Source organism: Passer montanus, unplaced genomic scaffold (assembly GCF_014805655.1).
Source record: "Passer montanus isolate IOZ18808 unplaced genomic scaffold, ASM1480565v1 scaffold45, whole genome shotgun sequence".
In the NCBI taxonomy this organism is placed as follows: Eukaryota; Metazoa; Chordata; class Aves; order Passeriformes; family Passeridae; genus Passer; species Passer montanus.
This window is the reverse complement of record NW_024369373.1, coordinates 8,681,839-8,705,503: the sequence shown is the minus strand read 5'-3', so window position 1 is coordinate 8,705,503 and position 23,665 is coordinate 8,681,839. Positions and strand designations below refer to the sequence as shown.

At 37.1% G+C, this 23,665-nt stretch overlaps 1 protein-coding gene across 1 annotated transcript in view; it reads left to right on the top strand.

Moving 5' to 3' along the window:
* Window positions 1-23,665, top strand: part of CHD9 (chromodomain helicase DNA binding protein 9) — an 87,481-nt gene that overhangs the window by 8,488 nt on the left and 55,328 nt on the right. Inside the window, exons 3-4 of the mRNA XM_039721099.1 lie at window positions 1,243-1,331; window positions 6,876-8,478. Coding sequence (XP_039577033.1) covers window positions 7,042-8,478 — 1,437 coding nt within the window. The 5' untranslated portion in view covers window positions 1,243-1,331; window positions 6,876-7,041. The remainder of the gene's footprint in view (window positions 1-1,242; window positions 1,332-6,875; window positions 8,479-23,665) is intronic.

Sequence of the window (23,665 nt, the reverse complement as noted above, 5' to 3'; positions counted from 1 at the left end):
TATAAAATTCATATCAGTTCACATAAATGGTAAACAAAGATAAAGATATTTTAGCAACTTCCCCATAGGTATATGTTTGGTACATGCTTATCTCATATGAATTTTAGAAAAATACTTCTCTGCATCAAGTGTCCCTATTGCAGAGCAAAGACATTTTATTTAGCAACCTTGGAAAAAGTCTTGGGAAGTTACTGAATAATAGGCCGAGGATAAATGTAGCAATTTATGTATCAAATTAGTACCAGATAATTTTTTTTTTCTGGAACATTGCAGGATTTGGTAGCTGCTATAACCAATTTATATCTTCCACATACATTACAGCATTGATTCAAAGATGTAGGGAGAGGAAATAATTGTGTTAAAATCTGCTTCTCAATGCAGTATTATGTGCTATGTTATCTTTTAACAAAGTTTAAAGTTTGATCTGCAGTAATAGTTGTGCAAAATAGTTAAAGACTTTGGCATCACCAAACTGTATTTAGGAAGAGAGGAATCATTGTATTGGAATTGGAGGATGTTTGGTGCCTTGGACACAATAATCATATTTTTGAAATGGAAAAACACACTGGTCTAGAATATCAGTTCATATACAAACCTGCTGTCTGTCTTTCAATGTTACAGGGTAGTTTTGTGTGCTTTGAGGCTTTTATACAGTGGCCCTAGAACCCCTCCACACACATTTTCTCTTAAACTTTGTAATGTTTTGAAGCCTCTTTCAGATTAAAAGTGAACCTCTTGAAAATGAGCTCCTCCACCTATTGCCAAGGCAAGGAACAGGATAAAACTGTCATGCAGGTATTCTCTCCCCAAAAGGCACTGTCAGTTCCCATTGAAGTCCATGTCAGAGTAGAACAGCTCACTGTTGTTAAAAGACATGTACAGGGCTTCTCAGAATGACAGGTTTAAAACCTAACCTCAAAACTTTTCTTTTTGCTCTTGTTGGTTTGGAGTACTTGCATCCTGTCTTAAAATTAGCCTAAACTTTTTGGTATTGTGGCACAAGCTACCCTTCATCCAAAGGGGTTTGTGGACTTGTGTTGGTTTTAGTAGTCCTACAAAATGAATATGTACCTGTTTACCAGACACTTAGAAAATCATAGCTACTAGTGATTGCTTGTGTATTAATTCTGGTGTTCTTGGTTTTATGGTATCTAGTGAGTTTTTGGGTTTCAGGTATTGCATTTGAATGTACACTCCTGAAGTTGGTTATTGTGTGACTTGTTTGATGTGCTTCGTTTTCAGGTCTCTGATGATGAGGTATCCATCTGGATTTAAAACACAGCTCTGAGCTTTTCAATTCTTCATTAAAGAGATGTGTTCTATATTCATGGGTAAGAATATTTTTTATTTTGACTTGGGCCATTTTCTTAATTTTCTTGTAATGTATTTTTAATTTAGAAGATTTCAGCGACTTAGTTTTGTCTTAAAGGTTTATCAGGAACTTTTACAGTATAGGGTTCAATAGGTGCCTGTGTTAGCTCTTATAACTAAACTAAACTTTGGAATTCATATGTCTAAAGATTAATGCTCTAATTAAATCACTAATTCCTAGTATTACAGACAAACAGTGGTATATAGGTAAAGAATTTATAAATTTGTCTGTGATTTGAGAGTCATTTTCTGATATATATATACAGTCCTAAGGGCTTAAGTCTGCATCTTTCCATACATCTTTGGAATTTGGAGTTTTGGAAAGAAAGTGATTCTAACTTGGAATGCAACCTAAGCAAAGGGTCTGAATTTCATGCAATCAAAACAAACAACACTTCTTCTCAATAATATAAACCTTACTTAGTGTGAAGAAACTTTGTGGTATTACACACACCTGCACTTCAAAACAATAGGGGGGAAAAAAACCACCACAAAAGACTCTCTAGAAAATATGATTTTTTTCAAAAAGCTATTGGTATTTTTAATTTTTATAGGTCTCTGAACAAAACAGCTAAGTTTAAGCTATGTTTACTTCATACATTACAGAATTTATTATGTCTTCTCTTCATATATTAAGTATGGCTTGCTGAAATATCATTTTGAGGCTTCATAAATTTACCTTGAGTTAAAAATTAATGTTAACATGGATCTCTTAATGAAGTACAGTAAGTAGCCTAAGCATTGCTGTGGGGCCTTTTGATACCGTGTTGCTTTATACAGAGTTCTGTGATATACTTTCTCTTTGGGCTGGTTTTGCTCTGTTCAGCTTAAGCAAAGCTGTTCTCATTAAGGAAGATCTGCCATTCACAGTGAAGGCAGACATGGTTGAGAATGGTAGAAATTTGCCTTCAGTTGCATTGGAAGATGAATTTTCTTCCTAAGTAAAATATCATTTGTATTGTTTGCTGCTTTGAAATTCCATGAACAACCTTAACAAATAAATAGCTACTGATGTCCTTTTTTTTTTCTTATTTACATTTGTTATATTTATTTGCAAGAGTCTACCTGCAATGAAAGGAGGAGAGGTGGAAGAAGGGAGTTTGTGCATGTCTGGGGAGTAGAGGAAGGGAAAGTGTTACATGGGGTGTTTGGTGCAAGCAGGATCAGTGTAGGTATGGCAACAGACTGCTGTGATTAGTCTGACAAGCACACACAAGCCAGTGTGCTCCAGTTCTTTGCTCTTACTTGGAGCTGGAACTGTAGCCATGGACTGGAACTCAGTTCTGAGAATTTAGTTTAAGCCCATATGTTTCAAATCTTCAAATTAAAATTCAAGGTACTTGACTGATCTTTTGAATATTTAGCATGATGTCTGTGAACTCTGTAGCAGAAAGAGAATTCTAAACAAAACCAGTATGTTGAGGGTATGATTTTACTAAAGGGATGGCTCATTACTCAAAAATAGTTAGAAATGCATAATTAGAAATTCATAGAAATGAAAAGTGATTTTAATCTCAAATAATGCATATGTATATATACAATTGGATGTATGGGTTTTTTATTTGGGCTACCTTACCAAGTTTTATCCAAATTTTAGTAATTACAATAAGAAAATGCATCTTTTCAATCCATATTTAGCTACAGAGATACCATGGCACTCCAGTACAGACAGTCCTTTCTGTTAGGGAATAAGAGTTTATATCTACTAAGTGTTCTTTTTTAGTTCTTTATATTACTGGGATTTTGAGGAACTGTTCCCCTCTGTGCCTTTTAAATTTAACATGTACATTGATCTTTAAATCTATGATAGAGTATCAATTATATTGGTGCATCAGCAGGAAGTAGCTTCTGTGTTATTCAATTAACTCAGTTTTTTGAACTTGGCCAAAGCTTTAGTTATAATCTGACAAGTAATGATAGTGTAATTGTCTTCTAATATTGGGAAGGGGATGTCTCATTTCTAAATATTGTGCAGAAGTGATCAGTGTTTTGAATGTCTGGGTTTTACACCTTTTTTGATGCAGTATTCCATCTGCTAATAGATGGACAAATCTCAGCAAGCCACAAAGCTGTCATGTTACATAGCATTTAGCAAATACAGTGATTTCTTCAGTCTCTAGCAGACTTCTTGTTTGTTATACCTGGTTTTATTGCTTCCCTAAAAAAATCCCCAAAACTAAACCCTTTGCAAGCATATAATGTAAAACTCTTCCCTCACTATGACTGTGTCCTTTTCCCATAGTCTGGATTTCTGTTATGTCATGCTTTTGTCTTGTTTTAATTCCTTGTGGTTGCTAACTTGTCCCTAGCTTCTCTCTGAGGTGGCCTCTGTTATTTTTCAGAATAGCCATGGTTTCAACATCTTTTGAGAAAAAATGGCCACCAAAGTCCCTGATTTCTCTTATCTTTGGTACAGTCACACATCAGTCATGTGAAGCAGTGCTACCTCGTGTATCAAAGTTTGAAAGTGTGTCTATCATGGCAGAGTGCTTAAGCTCCACCTGATTTACTTGGTTATAACTAGAGTAGCTTGCGTTGTCACTTCAGGAAAAGTAATCAAAAATGCCATGAAATAAATGAAATAAAACACATTAGTTTTTTTATTATATTCCTTTTACTCCTAACCCCACTTTGTTTTCAGAGTGAAATTTGCTATCTGTTCCCTTATGTTTCTGTATGAGTTCAGGTTTTTTGATATATTCTGTGAAACGTATCTTGTTTTCCTTTTCTTCTGGTGTAAGACAGACATGAAGTTTCCTTGAAGACTATGTAAAAGTGCTTCCCTGGTCAAACCCCAAACTCTCTCTTTCCTTTTCTTCTGGTGTAAGACAGACATGAAGTTTCCTTGAAGACTATGGGTAAAAGTACTTCCCTGGTCAAACCCCAAACTCTCTTTGTAACAGACTTGTGTGTTCAGGCTATAGATAGTGATATTCTTTCCAAAAGAAGTTTGGGTGGTTGGGTTATTTTGGGGGGTTTTTTGTCACTTTACATAGAAGCTGTCTTCATAATAAATTTATGTTTGCCTAATTAGCTGGGAGAGGTTTCTCGTGTATCTAGCCTTCATTTCTCAGTTTGGAAATTCATCTGTGCTATCCAACTTGCTTGGATCCTTGAAGCAAAGCTGACATCTTCAGGTTGTGTTTCTTATTTATATCTGCCAAGATTTATTTTTGTTATAAAATCTTTGCATTTTAAAAGGAGAGTTAATATTATTTGTTCATTATTTCCTTTTTTGTTTTCCTTATACTGAACGGAAGTAGGAAAAATGAAGATGGAAAGTGTTTCTTGGTTTTTTAGCCAAGAAGTAAATTTCTGAGAGGCAGCTCTGAGTGTGCTGCAGTAATTCCAGCTGTTCTGCAAGCTTTTCTCCATTTCCTTACTGTAAAGGGACACAGTAAAACAGGAAGAGATTGTCTGGTGTATGTGATTTTTAATACAGGGTTCTTCTAGTCCTGTTGAGTAGTTCTAGACTTTTGTAGTTAAGAGCATGTATACTAGTTAAGGATTGTACATCCTTGGTATCTGTTTTGCTAAAGATAGAAAAAATATCTCTTTTTCCCTCTATATTTTCCAGTTAGCAAAAATGGATCTGACTCAGTATGGAAACTTACCAATACAGGCTTCAAATTTGAGATTTTTATGAGTATTTTTATGATAGCATGGAATATGACAATTTACCCATGGCTACCATAATTTCCATCTCATCCTTCCTCGGGTGAGGTTTCTTGAAGTACATTTGTTCTGTCTCTATGATATTTTTTCCTTGTACTTAATCTGAATTGGTTTTCTTCTGAGCTAAAGTAGCTCTCTCCTGACTTATCTTTTGTGTTGAGATAAACTAGGATGAGATATCATTATATTAGCAGTGTTGTAACCCATGCCAGACCTTCTACCTGGATCCTGCTGCTTGTTTGTCATCTATTGGAAGGTGTTCCATTCTGGGAAAGTCATCATTATGTTGCTTTTCATCATAAGTAGACAAGTTAATCAGTGTTAAAAGATAATGAGGTCTAATTTATATTAATGCTTTCTTTATCTTGGGACTTTAGGACATCCCAACTTTAAGCAATAACTTGCAAAGGTATAATCTGGGGTCTACAGCATCTTTGCTGTGCTAAGGTGTCATCTCCCTAAGCTTCTGTCACCTCTTTTTTATCATCCTTGTTCTCCTCCTCACTGACACCATACCTGCTTGGTGTCTCTCAGGATGAGACAGGATCCCTCTGTCCTTTCTCTGTACACACCAGAAGTCTCATATACTCAAACCCTAAAGGAGGTTTGTGAATTTAAATCTGGCTTTATTCTGACTATGGTCACACCACCCTCAGTGCCCAAGGAATAGATGCAGCAGAATGGGTTTTCATCAGCTTGCCAAGAAGTACTTTGGGCTTAGAAGGTTCAGCATGAACCTTTTCCATCAGGAAATATTTCATATTTACAGGGTGTTCATTTCTGGAAGGATCCTATACTCATTTTATTCTTAGGAAAATTCATTAATGATGCATTGCAATTGAAGGTGAGCTTTAATAGAAGGGTCAGGAATGAAAAGTTATGTCTGGATTTTTTTTCCCTTTTTTTTTTTCTTTAATTAGACACATGTATTGACAGGATAAAGGAATGATTATTCCATGAAGGTGCTCATTTAAAGTGATTGCTTCCCTATTCTACAGAGTTACCAGTTATCTGGGGAAGTACATTATCATAGACACACATTTTCATTCATTTCCCATTCTGTTTGATTACACTACAAATGTGGGAGTTTTTAGGCTAAAGTTAAATTTACCGTGCTTGTCAATTCTCCTTAATCCCTCACTACAAATCAGTTAATTGGTGATCACTCAGTGATACTATGAATAAATAGTTTCAAATGTTTCACAACTAGGTGTGGAAACGCCTTTGAACCAAAGCTTGTTCTTTTTGTGTTTTCTTTGTATCATTATATTCATTCTCTTGTTTTTTTCATTCTAAGAAGAGTCTGTTATGTCCTAAGTGTGATAAAATACAGTTTCTCAGGACCTTGCATAGTGCAACTTAAATAGAAGAAACAAAGTATCCCAGTTTCTCCTAATGAAATTAAGCCTCGACTTAAATGTAGTTTTTAAACTTCAATGGTTTTTGTTTAAATACACAGAATTATTACATACATCTCACAAATGTATGATTTTTTTGCTATAAACAAATTCTAATCCTGGAGCACTAAAACCCAATTCTGGTGCAATTTAGTAGTTTTAATGAATATGACCAAGGAGAAACTAAAACTCTGCTTTGAGTGAATAAAACAAATTAAACCATTACATTAAAAATGTATTTTTATAAGGGGCAAAAATTATGAAACCTGCACAGGGCATCAAGTATAAGCAAAAATAACTTACTTGGTTTTTGGTGTAGCTAAAGTTATGAGCAAAGTATCAAACACCCTTAAAAGTGTTGGGAAGGGTCAGGAAGGATGAGGAGAGTAATTAAATTTTTCCTTTTTTTTCCCTCTCACTCCTCTCCCTCAGGATGCTTTAACACCTGAAGACGGATGTTTCATTGGAAGCACTAATGGCTGTTGGCATGCCTTGGATAAGGTGGTGACCGCTGGATGTCATTTGTTTCTGTTCACTGTGGAGAGACAAAATTGACTCCATTTGGAGTTGAGAGCAAAAGCAGAACAGACCTCTCAAGATGACTGATCCTATGATGGATTTTTTTGATGATGCCAATCTTTTTAGTGAGACCTTAGAAGGTTTGTCAGATGATGCCTTTGTTCAACCTGGACCTGTTTCACTTGTTGATGAATTGAATTTGGGTGCAGAATTTGAACCATTGCACATAGACTCACTGAACCATGTGCAAGATGCTCAAAATCAACAAAAGATGAGTGAGTTTGATCAGCTGAATCAGTATGATTCACTGAAGCTTCACTCAGTAAATCAGTCTTTTAATAGCTCAGCTGACAATGTCTTATCACCACACTCTCAGTTCAATTGTTCACCAGTTCATCCGCAAAACCAGTCCAATGGGATGTTTCCAGATGTGGCTGATGGCAGTCCTATGTGGGGTCATCAAACTGCCACAACTGTTTCAAATCAAAATGGGTCCCCTTTTCACCAAGGACATTCTCAGTCTATGCAGCAAAACAAAAGCTTTGTAGCACACCATGACTTTGCCTTATTTCAGGCTAATGAACCACAGCATCAGTGTGCCTCGCTACGGCCGCAGCAGAGCAGGAACAGCACGGGGCAGGATGCTCTGAGTCAGCCAAAAGACTTCATGGAAGTAAACGTGTCTACTTCCCTCAGAGTCAGTGTTAACCACCCACCTTCAGTTTCTAATCCATCGACTTCACAGCAGCCTCTGTCTGTTCAACAGTTTTCTCAAACTGCAAGTGCTTCAATACATTTTTGTGGGAATCAAGAAGGAAATTTTGATGGACAGTCCCCAACTATTACTCCATGTTCTGTCAGTAATAGTCAACAATTTTCATCTCCGTATTCCTACTCTAATAATCACATTTCTCCTACCAGCCTTCTTCAGCCTACAACAGCCCTCTCTACTAGCCAGCAGACACACTCTATCTCTGACTTCACTGGAAGCGATGCCTTTACATCTCAAACAGGGACCAAGCAAGAAACAACCGAGCACATGTTGAATCCTAACACAACTTTGAATTCAAGTACTTTTCAAATGTTGCATTCTGCGCATCCTCAGGGCAACTTTAGTAGTTCGAAACTCTCTCCTGTGAATATTAATTTTCCAGCTTCTACTGGTTCTGCTTCTCAGATAAGCCATTTCACCGACTCTATTGAAAGCAACGGTTTTACATCTTTAGATGACAACTTACTTCATCAAGTGGAGACTCACAGTGAACCATTCACAGGACTTGACCCAGATGACCTCTTGCAGGAAGACCTTCTGCCACAGTTCGATGACTCTGCGTTTGTTCAGGATAGCACAAGCCATGTTTTGGAGCATGACCTAGAACACCACATAACCCCACAGCAGGTGACACCGTCATCCGAACTCGTTCGGGCACCGTCTCAAACTCAGATCCATCCTTGGCATTCTTCAGTTTCTAATCAGCACCTGCAAGGCAGAAGTCGTGCAACCTTACAAGGACAGGTATGTAGGGGTTTGGGCAGTGGGGGTTTGAGCCATCTGATTTGGTTAATGGGGTGAAATGAATAATAGTGACTGGTGCTTCAGTCAAAGCATAACTGAAGTCTCTGAGCTGTTATTTGACCCTGAAGAAGTCTAGTTTAGGAGGAAAAAAACCTAACCAGTTGATGCAGACATTGCTTGATCCTGTTGTTTTCCTATCACTGCAGAAAGCAAGACTACATGATCTTATTCAGATAAAAATGGTGTTGCTCCTTCTGCTGCTTGTACTTCTGAAGTACAACCGAGAAAATTTACTGGTTTATGATTTTGATGTGAATATAATGGCTTATTGTCTTGAAAGTTACTTAGAGAAACATGTTTTTAAGACCTTTGGTAAGGTTTGTATGGCTGATTTCCTGCAAGAATTGTGGTCATGTTGTTGTTCTGTCCTTTGCTTTGTGTCTTTGTGCTCATGCTCATTGCCTAAAAATACACACTTATTCTTGATTTTCATGTGTTCAATAATAATAGAAAACATATAAAAAGCTGTATGTTGGATTTCGTTACTTTTGGCTAAACCAAAAAATTCAGTAGTTGTTTTAGTATAATGTGCCCATCTACTGCAAGTATTTGAGTTCTCCACGAGGAGGACAAGATGACATAAAAATTGTTTGCTATTTTTCAATCTGTGGATTTCAAAACAGATGCAACTCTGACATCAAACATAATTTACAGCAGACGGCTTTAAAAAGGTTTTAGTAACTGTTACTTCTGTATTCTTGCTATCAATATTCTCTCTACCTGAGAATATAGAATGTTGCCTTTCTGGAAAAAAAAAAATATGGGGAAGGCAAGGACCTAAACTACTGATTTTTGCTTCTCTGAGTTTGTAGGACACAGGCCTGTGGAGACAATGTAGCATTTTTCTTTCCCCCTCTGTTAATTTTAGATCATTAGCGTAGAGATAAGGGCTTAACACGCTTAATCTTTGGTCTTGGTTCAGTAGATTGCTTCTCCATTACAACTTCTGCTTATGTTTATGGAGCGTGTAATTGTCAATTCCTACCAGTGAAACTTTTTCTGTAAACTGTGATGTGATGTTAATGGAACAGGGATATCCAGCAGTGCGGTTCAGATGAGCTTGATTAACTGAATGATGCAGTAGATGCAATCTGTTGGTTTTGATAAACATTTGCTTTCTCCTTCCCTGCCTAAAAAAACAAAAGAGGGTGCAGCCAAGTAGGCACTCTTGTCAGAGATGTCTGTAAGCTGGAGCCAGGGGCTGCAGCAGCTGCCAGGGGAAGGTGATCCTGTTGGAGTGTGTGGGCAGTCCTGCAGTGGGAGCAGTGCCCCCTTCCCTGCCGGGCTCGAGGGGCTGGGAACAGAGCTGTGCAGGCTTTTGGGCTCCTCAGCATACCTGGGGTGAAGAGGAAATTCCAGGAAAAGTAGGGGTGGTGAGAATCCCAGGGATTACTATCATTTTTGAGGAGCATCTGGGATATAAGCCAGGCAATGAAAAGCAGGTCCAATAAAACTTTCTGGTGCTGTGACTTTCGTGTTGTATCCATCAGAACCTTTTCAGACTTGCTTCGATCTCACTGACATCAGTTTTAGCATTTTGCTTTGTATCAAGGAATAGAGGGAAAGTTCTCAGATATGTGGAGAACCTTTAAAGTTTAGGGGTTTGGTTTTGTTTTTATCATGGTGTGAAAACAAAACAACTTTGCAGTATTTGAAATTTTAATGTTTTTCCTCTTTGAAATGAAACAGCCGGAAACCAGATAGTTATAAAATTGCTTGGTTTGGTTTTATTATTTTGGGGTATGCAATAAATTGTATAAATTGGATTCTGACCTTGAGTTTATCTGGTCAGACAGATGTTTAATGTTTCCTTCAGAAACTGGTTGTGAACTGGTAGCTGTCAAACTGTTGAGGAATGTACAGAAGCAAACAATGTAGAAGGCTCTTTAAATCAGTGGAGTATGTAGTATGAATAGTAATGGAAATGTATGGCAATTACTGAAGTGTTTCAGATCTGTCCTTTGACTGACTACAATTCTAAGACGGGCTTTAGTTGTAATTCTCACTTCTATTCTTTGATCTCTTTTTAGAATTTCAAGTTCAAGATGAGTTGGTTCTGTTAGAGCTTTTTACAAATGTGTGCAGTTTAACCAGGGAGGAAAAAGATGAGGTGAAGGGAGAAGGAATTTTGATTGTCCTGACACTGGTTGACTTTAGGTAGGAGTCAGTTGGGAAGGGATTTTGACAAGTTTCATATGTAATATGAAATTGTTAACTTTTAATTTTTTAACATATTGAGGAAACAATTACTAGTGAATTTAGTTGGTTTTTTTCAACAGTTTCAGTTTGATAATGGTTGATGTTTTCTCAGAAAGAATATTTTATAAAATTGTTAATGAACTGTAGGTATTGGAACAGACCCAATATTAGACAACCAAAGATCTTTAACTGTAGTTAGACTGAGGTTATTTAAATTAAGGCAGAACATTAAATACTTGTTTCAGTATTTGAGAGCAAGCATACTCATAACATTTTTACTTGTATGGTTATTCTTTTGATGGAAATTAATTTAAAAATTAATACAATCTTCAGTGTAATAATGCTGCAGAATTAAAAAGACTGTCTTAGAGTGCTAATATGCTTTCTGCTGTAATTAGATCAGAATTGTAAATAAATTGCACCCTTGATTTTACATCATGCATTTTTCATCAGAGTTAGTTTGAGAACAGAAAGTAAAGTGAAATGCTGAAGACTCCTGTAGCCTTAGCTTTGACTAATACAAGACTTCTGTTCTTTTAACTCCACTTAAAACTGGTTTGAGTTTGCTAAGGCTAAATAATCTATTTCCCTCTCAGAAGGATAAAAAAAGGCTTCAACATTGTTGTACATCTTTAGAAGAAAAAGGAAGTTGAAAAGATAATGTGAAATATAAACTGTTGGAAAAATAATGTGAAGTATAAACTCTTGGAAAGATAATCTTAAGTATAAACTGTCTTTAGAGAAGATTACAGCTGTCTCACTGTGTATGTTATGTCTTCTGGCTGCACACATGAAAGTAGAGGAATTGAGATAAAAAATAATATGAAAATGAAAAATATACTGATGAAAAATAACATTTCATTAATAATATGAAGCGCTATAGGATGAGGTGGTACTCTTAGTTTTTAAATCACTTTTTTTTTTTCCTTTTTGTGACTAAAAGTTTGGCACCTAACTTGACAATTCAGTGTATTCATGAATTTGTGTAAAAACTGACTTGAAACATGCAAGTACTTTTATGCCTGCAAGCTTGAGCTGTCCTACCATTTCTTTTATGGAAATAGATGACACTAATTTTTTTGAAAGAATTTGTATTGCCCTTGTTGAAAGTTTGGCAAAGTCTGAATCTCATAGATGATTGCTTGGGTGGTGTTGTACCCCAGGACATCTGTATATATCAGAGTGGCGTAACCTCATATATGAGCTTATCATCAGAGAGGGAATTAACTCTCACCAGATCCACATCCAGATTTATGTGCTGCTGAGATGTCCTGAATTGTCACAGGCTGTTCATGTCCGACTTTGCTATCAGATGGCACTTTTATAACAACTCTAAATTCATTGTAGACATGTATCCCTTGGATTACTCCACTTGTAAAACTCTTATCATGCTATTGGTTGCTGTTCTACTTGTATATACAATTGTGGACTGTGAAGTTTTTATGAGAGATACACATAGTAAGCAGTGATGTGCTTTCTTGGCTATGAGGTCCAAGTCCAAACAGCTGCCTAATACATAAGCAGTTATGGAAATGGCTCAAAATAAAGGATATAGGATTTCTATGTATATGTGTATACCCTGTATTGTACAGAGGTAGTAATAGAGTGTGTTTCTTATATTCTATATGGTTCAATTTTAAGTAAGCTTGTAACAAGGAATTTATTAAATTAAGGAATTGCTCATACTGTGCAGAACTTCTTTGTAGAAGAATAGTAAATTTACAGGTTATGGTTCCTAAGTGTTGGTACAATACAAGATTTTAAAATTATGGTGCTGCTATGTGCACGTGGCTTGGGAAGCAGTGCAATATTCAGTGAGATTGAGCACAACAAAATACACTTCTGAAACTGTGTTCTGGTTTGCATCTAGTCAAAAGTTGGACTTGATGATTTTGGGAGTCTGTTCCAACCTTAATGATTCTATGATTGGAAATCTAGATGTCTGTTCCAGTAAGCATTTGGGTTCATTACAAATCATATCTTGTAATTTTGATATGTAAAAAACCTCTATACCCCTAACATGGATTATTCTTCCTAAAGTACTGAATAGTGCTGGTATAACTCCCACTAAGCATATCCAATATTCTTATGTTTTTCCTTTAATTACAGTCAATTTTATGGGTGACATCATATTAACAAAGTAAATCTTTACCTGAAGCTTCTTTTTAAGCATTTCTACAAGTTGTCTGCACTGGATTTAATTTTCTGAGCCTCAAGAACATTTTTTACCTTCCTCGTAGGAACTTAAATTCTGTACCACAATGAGGCAGCAGAATTCCCAGCACCTAATAAGTTTATCATCCTTATCAATCCCTCCACTGATCACCTTTATGCAATATTTTGCAGGGTTTTTTGCTTTATTTCAGTGATTTGAGAAAATCCTGCACAAACATGTGGGATTGACCATGGCAAAGCTGTGTCAAATGCCCAGAGTCAATAAGAAGAGTAGGGCAGCATCTCTAAGCCTAAGTAGTGCAGTTCTTGGAATGAAGTTCTAAATTATAGCTGTATATAATATAATGTTTTCATTATTAATCTATGGCTTTTTGCCAGTAACATATTAATCATGTAAAGACCAATGTTTTGATAGCTTTATTTATAGTTGAATGTGTATGAAGCACTTGCTTTTGTATATATTATATATTTTTATATAAACCTTTTGTACATTTTATTTTTTAAAATTGAAAATTGCATAGGTTGGGGAAAGAACATACATGTTTGTGAGATAAATTTGAAATACATTTCTTGAAGAGTATAATTTTTATTGTCTCCATTTTCATTTCCCCTGTTTTGGCTTTCAAAATAAAACTGTGTAGTAAGGGCAAGACAAAAATTGCTGGGCTTTTCAGAACACTGAAAATGTGTGTGTGCCAGAGTCTCTCTTTTACAGTTCTAAATGCTTTATGAGTTTCTTAGTAATTTCTGATGAGTGGAATTTTTTGGATCTTGTTGCTATCATGAATGCTTTTCTTAAACCTTTTTTGAGAAGGTCTCTCTCAACCTTCATCACTTGTCAAATAATTAGGCTGTCCAATTCTTTGTGTATGTTTCCTCTTTAAAATTAAATACTTGCTGTTTTAATGATTGTCATAATATAATAATATATTTTTTCCCTGAGATAATTGCACACTCATTAAATACCTACTATAATTGTCTCTGAAATGTGCCAAAAGAGAAGCATTTTTGTAAAAAGTAGCTAACAGATGGCAGGCATAGGAAGAAAGCTTCTGGCTGGGTCAAATTGCAGGAGTAAAATAGCAAGGTGAGACTAGTTGATAAAAATAAGTTAAATTGGTATTAATTTTTTAATGATAATGCAGGGTAAGTGTGGTTGAATAATCTAAATAACTATTTGGAAATAGGTGTCTTGTTAACATGGAAAAACTACAAAGCAATTCATTAATATGAGAGTACTGATATAATTGTGCAGTCTTAGTGTCTGGAAGAAGTGGTACCTAATTATATAAAAACGAGAAAACAAGATCCATGTTAAATTGTCTTTTAAACACAGCAACCCATTCTATAGGCTGTTCAAGCTGTAGTTCAATATATGCCTAAACTATAATAAATGATCAGGTAAAAGGCAGTTTATAAAAAACAAAAGCTCTTATTCTTTCATTTTGTCTTGTGTTAATGCAATGTTTGGGCTATGAACTGCACGGGGTAACTCCTTCAGGTATGGAGAAACTTTGTCCTTTTTTCGTCACGGGTGTTTTTCCAGAACCCAAGTTCCTGGTTCAGTTCTCAGTTGCTCAGGATCAGGTTCCCCAGCACAGTGCAGGGGAGCTTGTCAAGGCACACCAACACCTGAGGGTGTCACGAGCACAGGACCAGGCCATTGCAGTGGTGCCCAGTGACAGGACAAGGGGCACAAACTGAAACTCAGGAGCTTCCATCTAAATATGAGTAACAACTGCTTTACTGTGAGGGTGGCAGAGCTTTGGAACAGCTGCCCAGAGAGCTCCTGGAGTCTCCTTCTACTTGAGAGCTGTCTGGACACCATCCTTTGCAGCCTGTCCTGCAGGGTTGAACTACCTCCACATGAACCACAACTACATAAACTACTTCCATTCCCCCAGCCATTCTGTGATTGTGTGACAGAGGAAGGAGTGGGAGGAATTATTTTCTGCAGTACAAGCAAAATAATTGTGTGTGGGCCTGCAGCATTAAATGCAAAGAGAGTGCAAGTGGGCTCACTGTGGCACTGTCCATTGGCTCCAGTAACCTGCTTTAACTAACACTGGTATCTAGACTCTGCATTTTTGAGTGGCTAGGAACATATCATTGCCTGTAAAACTTCCACAGCAGCATTTTATCTTGAGACATTTTATAGAAAATCAACACTTTATGAAGTGTTAGTGAAGGGTTATTACTAAAAGAGCAGCAGAACTTGTAAAGATGTTAACCAGTAGTGTGGTTTTGAAGCCAGAGAATCTGATACTTTTGGAATTCGTGTGGCTTTTCTTCAGATGTCTGTGTGTTTTGTGCACTCAGGTTTTGCAATTTCTTTTAGCTGTTAATGTTACTTCTAAATATATAGACAGATCAAAATAATTTTCAACACTTTGTTTCCCAAACAGCCTCCCACATCTGGAGAGGTATTGTTTTCTTTGTTTATTATCAGGTTTAAAAAAATTGCTCAATTTCCTGGTTACACAGATTTCTAAGAGAGTGTTTATTATCAGGTGCTGAGTGGATTGAATTTGGGAACTCTTAAGGCTAATAAATATAAATTAGTGGGATCCTTAGGATGATGAGACCGAGAATTCTAATGCTGATTTCAGTAAGCATGATAAATGAAGCTACAAATGTAGCTTTAGGCTAGAAAAGATGACAAGTCTTACATTTTTGAAAGCTGTGTAATTTGTAGCAGAGATTGATTTTTCTTTCATAAATGTGGCAGGTTTTCTTTTGTGTGGATTATTTGGCTTGTATTTGTACTTGAGTTTTTTGTTCCCTTGATATCTTGCTGTGAAGGCAAGCATTTTAATTTATATCTCCTGAAATTGTTCCTATCTTTTACAAATGCCTGCTCAGGAGTTAGCCTGTATTTGAAAATAATTTCAATGTTAGCAGCATATCATGTATGTGTACATAATGCTGTTGAGCAGCATATTGAATTGCAAACTAGAATTAGTTTCATAGATTAATATCAGAATTAGTTTCATAGATTATCTTTTAAGAGATACTCATGACCTCACAATTTAGTTTTAGTTGGTATCTTGGAAAGAAAAGACAAGTTAGCCTTAGCATTAAAGAAGCCATTACAAATATTGTGGTTCTGAGATTTTTGTGTATTTTCTTAGAGTTTGAAACATTGTTTCAAAACAATAGCCCTACTGATAGGTTTTTAAAATAATCCTAAGTAATCTTAAAAGGAATTGTTTCACTGTGCCTTAGTTTTTTAATGAGCACCACAATACAGATTGAATATTCTTTAATAGTATTTTAAGCAAACTCACAAGAAAAGCATAGCTCTTGTGCTTTTTGAGACTTGCAACATGCTATGGCTTCCAGCACCTGTTTATATTCCTCAGAAGGATAAGAAAATGAAGCACATGTGTGTTGTTTTTTATCTTTAAGTCATTGCAGCAGATGTCCATGAGGCCTAGGTATGGCTCAGCCTGATGTGTAAACTTTGTTGTAGCAGGAACTTTGGTCCTTGAAACTCTTAAAAGCAGAAACCAGCAGGCAGAGAACCCAAGCCATCACAGGGAAGGCAGGTAAATTATTTAAGGAACATCTGAGTGACAAAACCAGACGTGTCTTACTGTCTTTGAGTTCAGTAAGAACAATTTTTAAAATAGATTAGGCAAATTTATTTTGATTTGTCTCTGATCATCCTTTGGAGGATTCTTTGACATGCAGTCACGTAGTGTTTGAAATCTGATCAACTCCAAACACCACACAAGAGATGTGTTTTCTGGTGCCAGCCCAGTGTGCTTTCTGACTTAATGTGGTTTAATTGCAAATGTGTTCAGGCTTTGAGTGATTTTAGATTTCAGAAATGGTGACCCAGCCTTGCTCGTTGGGGACAAAGCTCCAGAGGGGCTCCTGCTCCTGACGGTGCTTGGGGATGCCCTTGGGAGCACACTGGTCTCTAACCAGGCTGTCACTGCTCTGTGGTGGAGACGGTTTCTGCTGACTTCAGCTCTGTTGAAGATAAGAATTTCTCTTTTCTTGGCCTTTACAGTGGGTCTAGTCCTGCCACTTTTGCTAGTAGCCAGACTCAGTTGAGGTTAGAAACATAACCATAGCAGTAATTTTTCAAAACCTGTCTTGCAACTTTTTTTTTTTTTTTGCTGCACAATTTTTTCTGTTTGATCCTTACCAGAAGTTATTTTATGGTTATTACTGTGAAGCTCTTGGATGCTGATCTTTCTCTAGAAATCTTACAGAAATTTATTCTGGGGGGAAAAATAGTTTGGTCTGTTTGCTTTTTGGGTTTCATTTGCCTGAAATCAAACTGTTGCTCTCCAGTAGTATCCTCTGACTTGGGACTTTTTATTTTTGAACCATCACCCTTTTTGATAAATTCCTTTTCTTTAGGCATCTTGTTTTACTCCTTAACTAGGGAGAAGGATTTTGTTCATGAATATTTAATTGAGAAAACTAGATTCAAGGAAAGTAGTTTCATTAGGTTAGCATATATGCTAAAGGACTCTTTTGAACTGAAGATTCTGGCATAAAAAGCTGCTAAAGTAGTTCATTGAAGCTGAAACAAAAAATATGTAAGTTGTTTTGAATTGAAGTGGAAGAACTATGCCCCCTCTTTGATTTAAATGGAAATATGCTGTGCAGTCAGTACTGATATTAGTGACTCCCCAGCTGTTGATGTTAAAAATAATTTTCCCAATTTCTGTCATATATATTTAGTGTTAAGTGCTGGGTTTAACGTTAAGTGCTGGGTTATTTTAATCTCACTGAAATTATGAATGCTGAAAACATTTTGGATATTCTGTAAGCACTGAGTAATACTACAAAAAAAAAGCCACGTTCAAAGATTAGGTAAACTTTTAAACTTAACTGCTTCTAGGAATAAAATTATTGTACAGAGAGATGTTACATGCTAGCCTTTGTGAATAAGCAATCTGTTTTGATTTAAAGATCTTTCATGACTGGTATTTTCCTCTTAATCAAATGATACCTATTTTTCACATCTGTCATCTTGTCAACAGTACTTCATTGTTCTGCTACAAACAAGCACTTAAAATGCATACTTTGAAAACAGGAAAAAGTTAAAAATAAGGCTGCCAATATTATCATAGGATCATTTCCTGGGGACTGACCAAGACAGTGATCATTGCATCATGTTCTTCCAGTAGCCTTTATACTTTGAATAAGCTGGTTCACTTACCTTCTAATTGAATTGGTTTTTACCATTGCACTCCATGTATTATAAAATGTGAGCAGAATTTGGTAACTGGGCTGTTGAAGCATGCTGTGGCAGAAAAGCTACCTCTGTGTTTTGTCCAGTGTGTGGCTGTTTCTCTGACCTAGCCTGACTTCCCTTTCTGTAGGTATTTGCAGAAGTGAGGCACTGAGACAAAAGGTGGGCAGCTTCCTGCTGGTTCTGGAGAGTTCTTGCCCACTTGCCCTTCCTTTCACCCCTTCAGCAGGTTCAGTGACTCCTCCAAGCTGCAGGAGAGTACCAACAATAGACCATGGAGGGTTGTGCAGTTTACAACCCTTCACACTTGGGATGTCTTCCCAATCTGGGCTGATAATAAACTGAGAGAGAGTGGATGAACTGGGGGGATAGTGGAAAGAAATACTGACAGCAGTAAACTGCCTAAGGATGAAATGAATGAATCATAAAAATGTGTTCTTACAAGGCCATTTCCATGAAAGATGTAGAGGGACCACTGTAACTGAAATTTTACAAGAACCAGCGACCATGAAGGTCCTGTTGCTTTTTCTTGCTCAGAGATGGATATTGTGCTGGTTTTTAGTATGACTGGGGCATGCATCCTGAAGCTATCTTGGATGTTGGGACTAAGGGGGAAGAAAGCTCTTCATGTGATGTTCTTTTTGAAGGTAGTTTGGGTGGGTATTTTTCTTCTTGTCTTCTTCTCTGTTTGGTAAGAAAAAACCCATGAGAAAGCAACTTTCTCAGTGGCACACAAAAGTGGTGGTCATATAGAACTTGGGTGGATAAGTGGCAACTTTTAAAAATTCAGTTTAATTTTGAGTTTGTTGCTATTTTGTTTTCTGTTCTGAAGACTTCCGCAGTCAATTCTTCATTATTTTACCTTTAAATAATCATTTAAAGGGACTTTGTCACCTTAAATTAGAGCAGTTTCAGCTAATGTTATGTTTTTCAGGAGTTTAAAAGGCCATTAAAAAAAAAGTGGGGATAAAAGCTATCTGGCTTTATGTGTTAAATAAACTTTTCCAATTGTTAAATCAGGCATGTGTATCTGCATATGTTCCAGAAGAAGCAAATTCTTATCTGTACTGTCCAAGAAAGTGTTGGATGATATTAGATGTCAGTGGATCAATATATTTTAGAGCTTTACCTAAGGATTTTGAACCCTAATGACTACTTTTTTTGGAACAGAAATATGTTTGATTTTTCTTGTCTGTAACTATTTGTTGAAGTATTTTACAGATTTATTTCCATTGCCCACATAAGACTTGTTTCAAACAGTGAACTGAAACCTGAATTACCTTTTTATAGAGTAGAGAGTTTAGTCATCCTTGTTGTTTAAGGAGTCAAGTAATTGCAAAATTTGTAAGGTTAAGATTAGGCAAGAATACAAGAAAGAAACAGAAGATTTTTGCCGGACCATTTTAGCCCTTAGTTTAAAGAAGAAAATCTTAAGTAGATGTAGAGATATGGCATGGCTGTGAATTTGATCTGAATTTAGTAACTCAGTGGTGGTGCATCCACTGGGTGCCTTGGGTAGGACAATAACATTTCTTTCACAGACAGGAGCCCATGGTTATCTCACGGTAAGTGCAGTGATACTGCCACAGTGCACCACAAGGCCTGCCCTTAGGCATCACGCTTACCTGCAGGCCTGTTCTGGCTCTGCATGTGAAAGAGAACACTGAGAAGTTTTGCTGAGGCAGTGGCTTGTGTTGGCATTGTCTGCCATTTTCCAAATAGCTCTTACATTACGGACTGGAACCCAAGAGAAGTGGCTACATGATGGGCACAGAACACCAAGCCACTGAAAACTGAAACACGTTAAATGCAGCATGTTGGCAGAGCAAGCAGGATGAAGTTCTCAATTTCTTTCATTTCCTGGCAATTTAGCATGCTCCCTTACATAGAGCCTCCTTTAAGAGTTCCCGTGCAAATTACACACAGTTTTCATACCACTACTAAATATTCAGAAAAAGATTCTAACTATAGTTGGCACTGAGCCCCAAAATACTTTCTTCATCTCTTCCAAATGGAAGCAAAATGTGTGCTGCAGACTCATCCTATAACTTCCGATGCTGCCTCTGCAGCTCACCCAGCTTAGCAGCTGCTTAATGGGCATGGCTTGATCTTCCCACCATGAATGATAAGGCAGGTCACTGGTAAAGAAGCTGCTACTAATGACAACTGTGGTATCTTCACTATATTGGTGGCAAAACATGATTAGTGATACTATTACTGGGTTCTGTAGAGATGCGAAACAACACATTATGCAGACAGAGTGTGACGTGCCAGCAGGTGCATGTTTCATCTTAGAAACATGACTAGTTTAAGGTTGCTGACCCTTCCATTAGTGTTTTCATTTCCACAAAAAAATTTGGTTATAAGCATGGTGCTAAGTGCCTTGTGAGGCATAAACCACATGCACATCCCAAATCACAGATGTGTGTTCTGAAGTGACTGTTACACAAATAAAAACTGTTGTCTGGCCACAGTGCCGTAATTGTTAGCCATTCATTTACCAACATTGTAGATAACAAGCATGGAAGATGAAAAAGACAGACTCTCACCTGCTGTCTTTTGGGGTGTCTGGTTTTTTTTTTTAAATTTATCTGTACCTGTCTATTTTAATTTGGGTTAGGTTTCGTAAATGTGTGTTGTGAAATTCTGTACCCATTAAACATTGAGACATTCATTAGCAGTTATAATAAGCTAGAAAAAGAAGGAAGTATATTATCAGCATATTGAAAGACCCACAATTTGGAATACTTCATTGGCTCTCTTAATAGTTCCATATAAGCACCAAAGAGAATGGAAAAATGATAGAACCCCACAGATCTTCATTTGCCAGTGCTCTTGGCTTTGGGAAGCAATCCCAGCAGATGGTGTGGGGCAACTGTTGAACAAGAAAATAAAAAGCAGTTCAGAAGGAACTCTGAAGGGAGTTGTCTCTGGAGAAAAGAAACCCTATTGCATATTTAGGTGGTCTTCCCATTAGTTGTGCAGAAGCAGCCCTGAAAATCTTATTTCAGTTTATTGTCTAAAGAAAATGACATCTTTTGCTGGGATTGCCATGCAGCAAAGGCAATGTCTTTCTGCACGCATGCGGGGTGACACACATGGACATTGTAGGTAATCTTCTATAGATGGACTCTGTCAAGGCTGTGAGTTTTTGGGTTTTTTTAAAATAGATAACCTTTTTAATTATAAATCCATCATTAAAAGTCACTAGAGGACTTATTTCTGCAACTGTTCTAAAGTAAAAGAAGTTCAGAGTGCTAGTATGGAATTCAGAAGTCACTGAGTTGAGTTCATGCTTTGGGGTTTTTTTTGAAAGTTTAATGCCTAAATACAATTTTATAATTCAAATGATGAATGGCTATACCTTTAAGATTTTTCACTGCAATGAGTTAAAAGCAACTGCAGTTTTCATGTGATTATAATGTGAAAAATTAGAAGCTAATTTGGACAAAGTCCCCAAAATATTTATTATTACAAGTCATAAAATTTATTTATCTGTACTATGGTTCTGATATTCATGCTGTTTTGGTGACTCAATATGCACAAAGAGATGTCTTGTTTAGTAATAAACATGAACAAAGGTAATGTAGTAATGCATGGAGATCAAGTTTCCAGGTGGCTAATTTTAGCTGCTTTTAGTGCAGTTGGTGTCAAGGTCATCTTGATTTCCTGAGGACCTGACAGACTGTCAAGAACTTGTTAGGCTTTCAAGGCAGACAGAACTTGGTGTGAGCATCGTCCTGCAGGTGTTTACTGCTACCAGCAGGAGTGAAATAATCACTCAAGGCATGTAAACCTTAGCTCTCTGTTGTTAGACTCCTTAGGGTCATAGTTTAGCTCTTAGTGCTCTTAGCTTGTAATTCAGCTAATCTAAGTGGTCAGTAGATCCACAAGTGAAAAACACTATTTCAATAAAATGCCTTGTATAATTCAATCACAAATGTGTGACCTGTTAAAATTTCAGAGAAAAGCATTGTCAGTTCCTAGAATATATCAAGAATGGGTGTGACTTCAGAGAGATACTTAGTCTGAAAGGTTTTGTGCACACACAGAATTGAAAGTAATGCTATTCTACTGTGAGTGGCCATACCTACTGTAGGAAAGGTATTCTTACAGTGGAAGCCATGTTTTACTATTTGAACAGATAAGGCAGGATTTGGGAGGCTTTTCTAGGAGGTAGAAGTAATTTTGGTGTTAAACTCACCTTCTCCTTGGGGTTTCCTCTGTAGTAATATGCAGAGGATGTGAAGGAAGGACTTGTTGTGCAACAAATGAAAATGGGTTTAGGCTTTTAGAGAAAAACCTGATGTAAGTGTTGAGAATGGTGGATTGTCCTTGCTGAGGAAAGGACTGTTATGCCAGTGAAGGTCTTCAAATGCATGTCCTAAGCAACCACAACAAAGTGTTGGAGGAAATGCCTTTCCTTGAAAAGCCTACTCAGCAGAGTACTGTTGGCTATTGGAAAGATGCTGTCACTATTCTGCTTCTTGATATTGCCTGGTAACTTGACTGCTTTTGCATTGTTTAACTAAGAAATCATTCAGATATGCAAGGGGTACCTTCTACTCCTGTGAGACAGCATGTCAAATTCCCTTGAATAGTGCCAAAAAGATGCTCCCCTGGCTGGGGATCAGGGCATGTGTGGGGAATTCTACAGCTGTTGTCTGATCTGTTCCCTGAGTATTTTTCGTGGCCAACTCTGCGGTGTGAGCACCACCAGGGCCCATACCTGCTGCTGCTGCTAATGGCTTTTGCAGGCAGCAGCAGTGGTGTGAATTTGAGGTGATTCCTGCCAATTTCCCTGCTGCCCAGAGGATTGTGAGGAGCAGCAGGGAACTGACAGGAGGCTTGTTTCCTGCACTCGGCTGCTGCTTGGCAGAGCCATTAGCAGCAGCAGCAGATACCCTGGAGCTCCCTCTGTGCACACTCAAAAGACAACATTGCATTGCTTTGCATTCGCTCATATTTGGATGATTATCTTCGCAATCATGAAAAGCACAAACCTATTTTTTGAATAAAACCTTCAGGTTTTAAATACGTGGTGGCCTCAGGGTTTTCCTTTCCACCTTCACCTATATGTTTGTCAGTTAAAAAACACTTATTCTAGATGGAATAGGTTTGTAAGCCATTGGTGAGAGGATATATTCCTTTAGGATGTTTTATCTGCGTTCGGTCTCACTGAGGGGGAGGGGTATTTTCAGCTTGCAAAAGGTTTTGCCCTTTTTTTGGCAGATGTTTGAGAACCTTTGAAATGGTTTTCATTGTGCATGAAGATTTACAACTGTTCAATCATTTTATAGCTGTGGCTGTTTTCAAATCATGAAATTATTAGCGGAATAAAAGAGGTGCTGGATTAAATGGCTTTTGTTGTTAAATACACATAGATCCTGTCCTCTGTAGTGCAAACATGTTTCATGTTCTAATCTCAAAACACTTGTGTTGCTTTCCAGTTTTGGTTTTTGTGACAATGGTGACTTTGAAGGTTTCATTACAGATTTATTTGGCTTAGAATGGCTGGCTGGAGCCTTCCTGCATCTT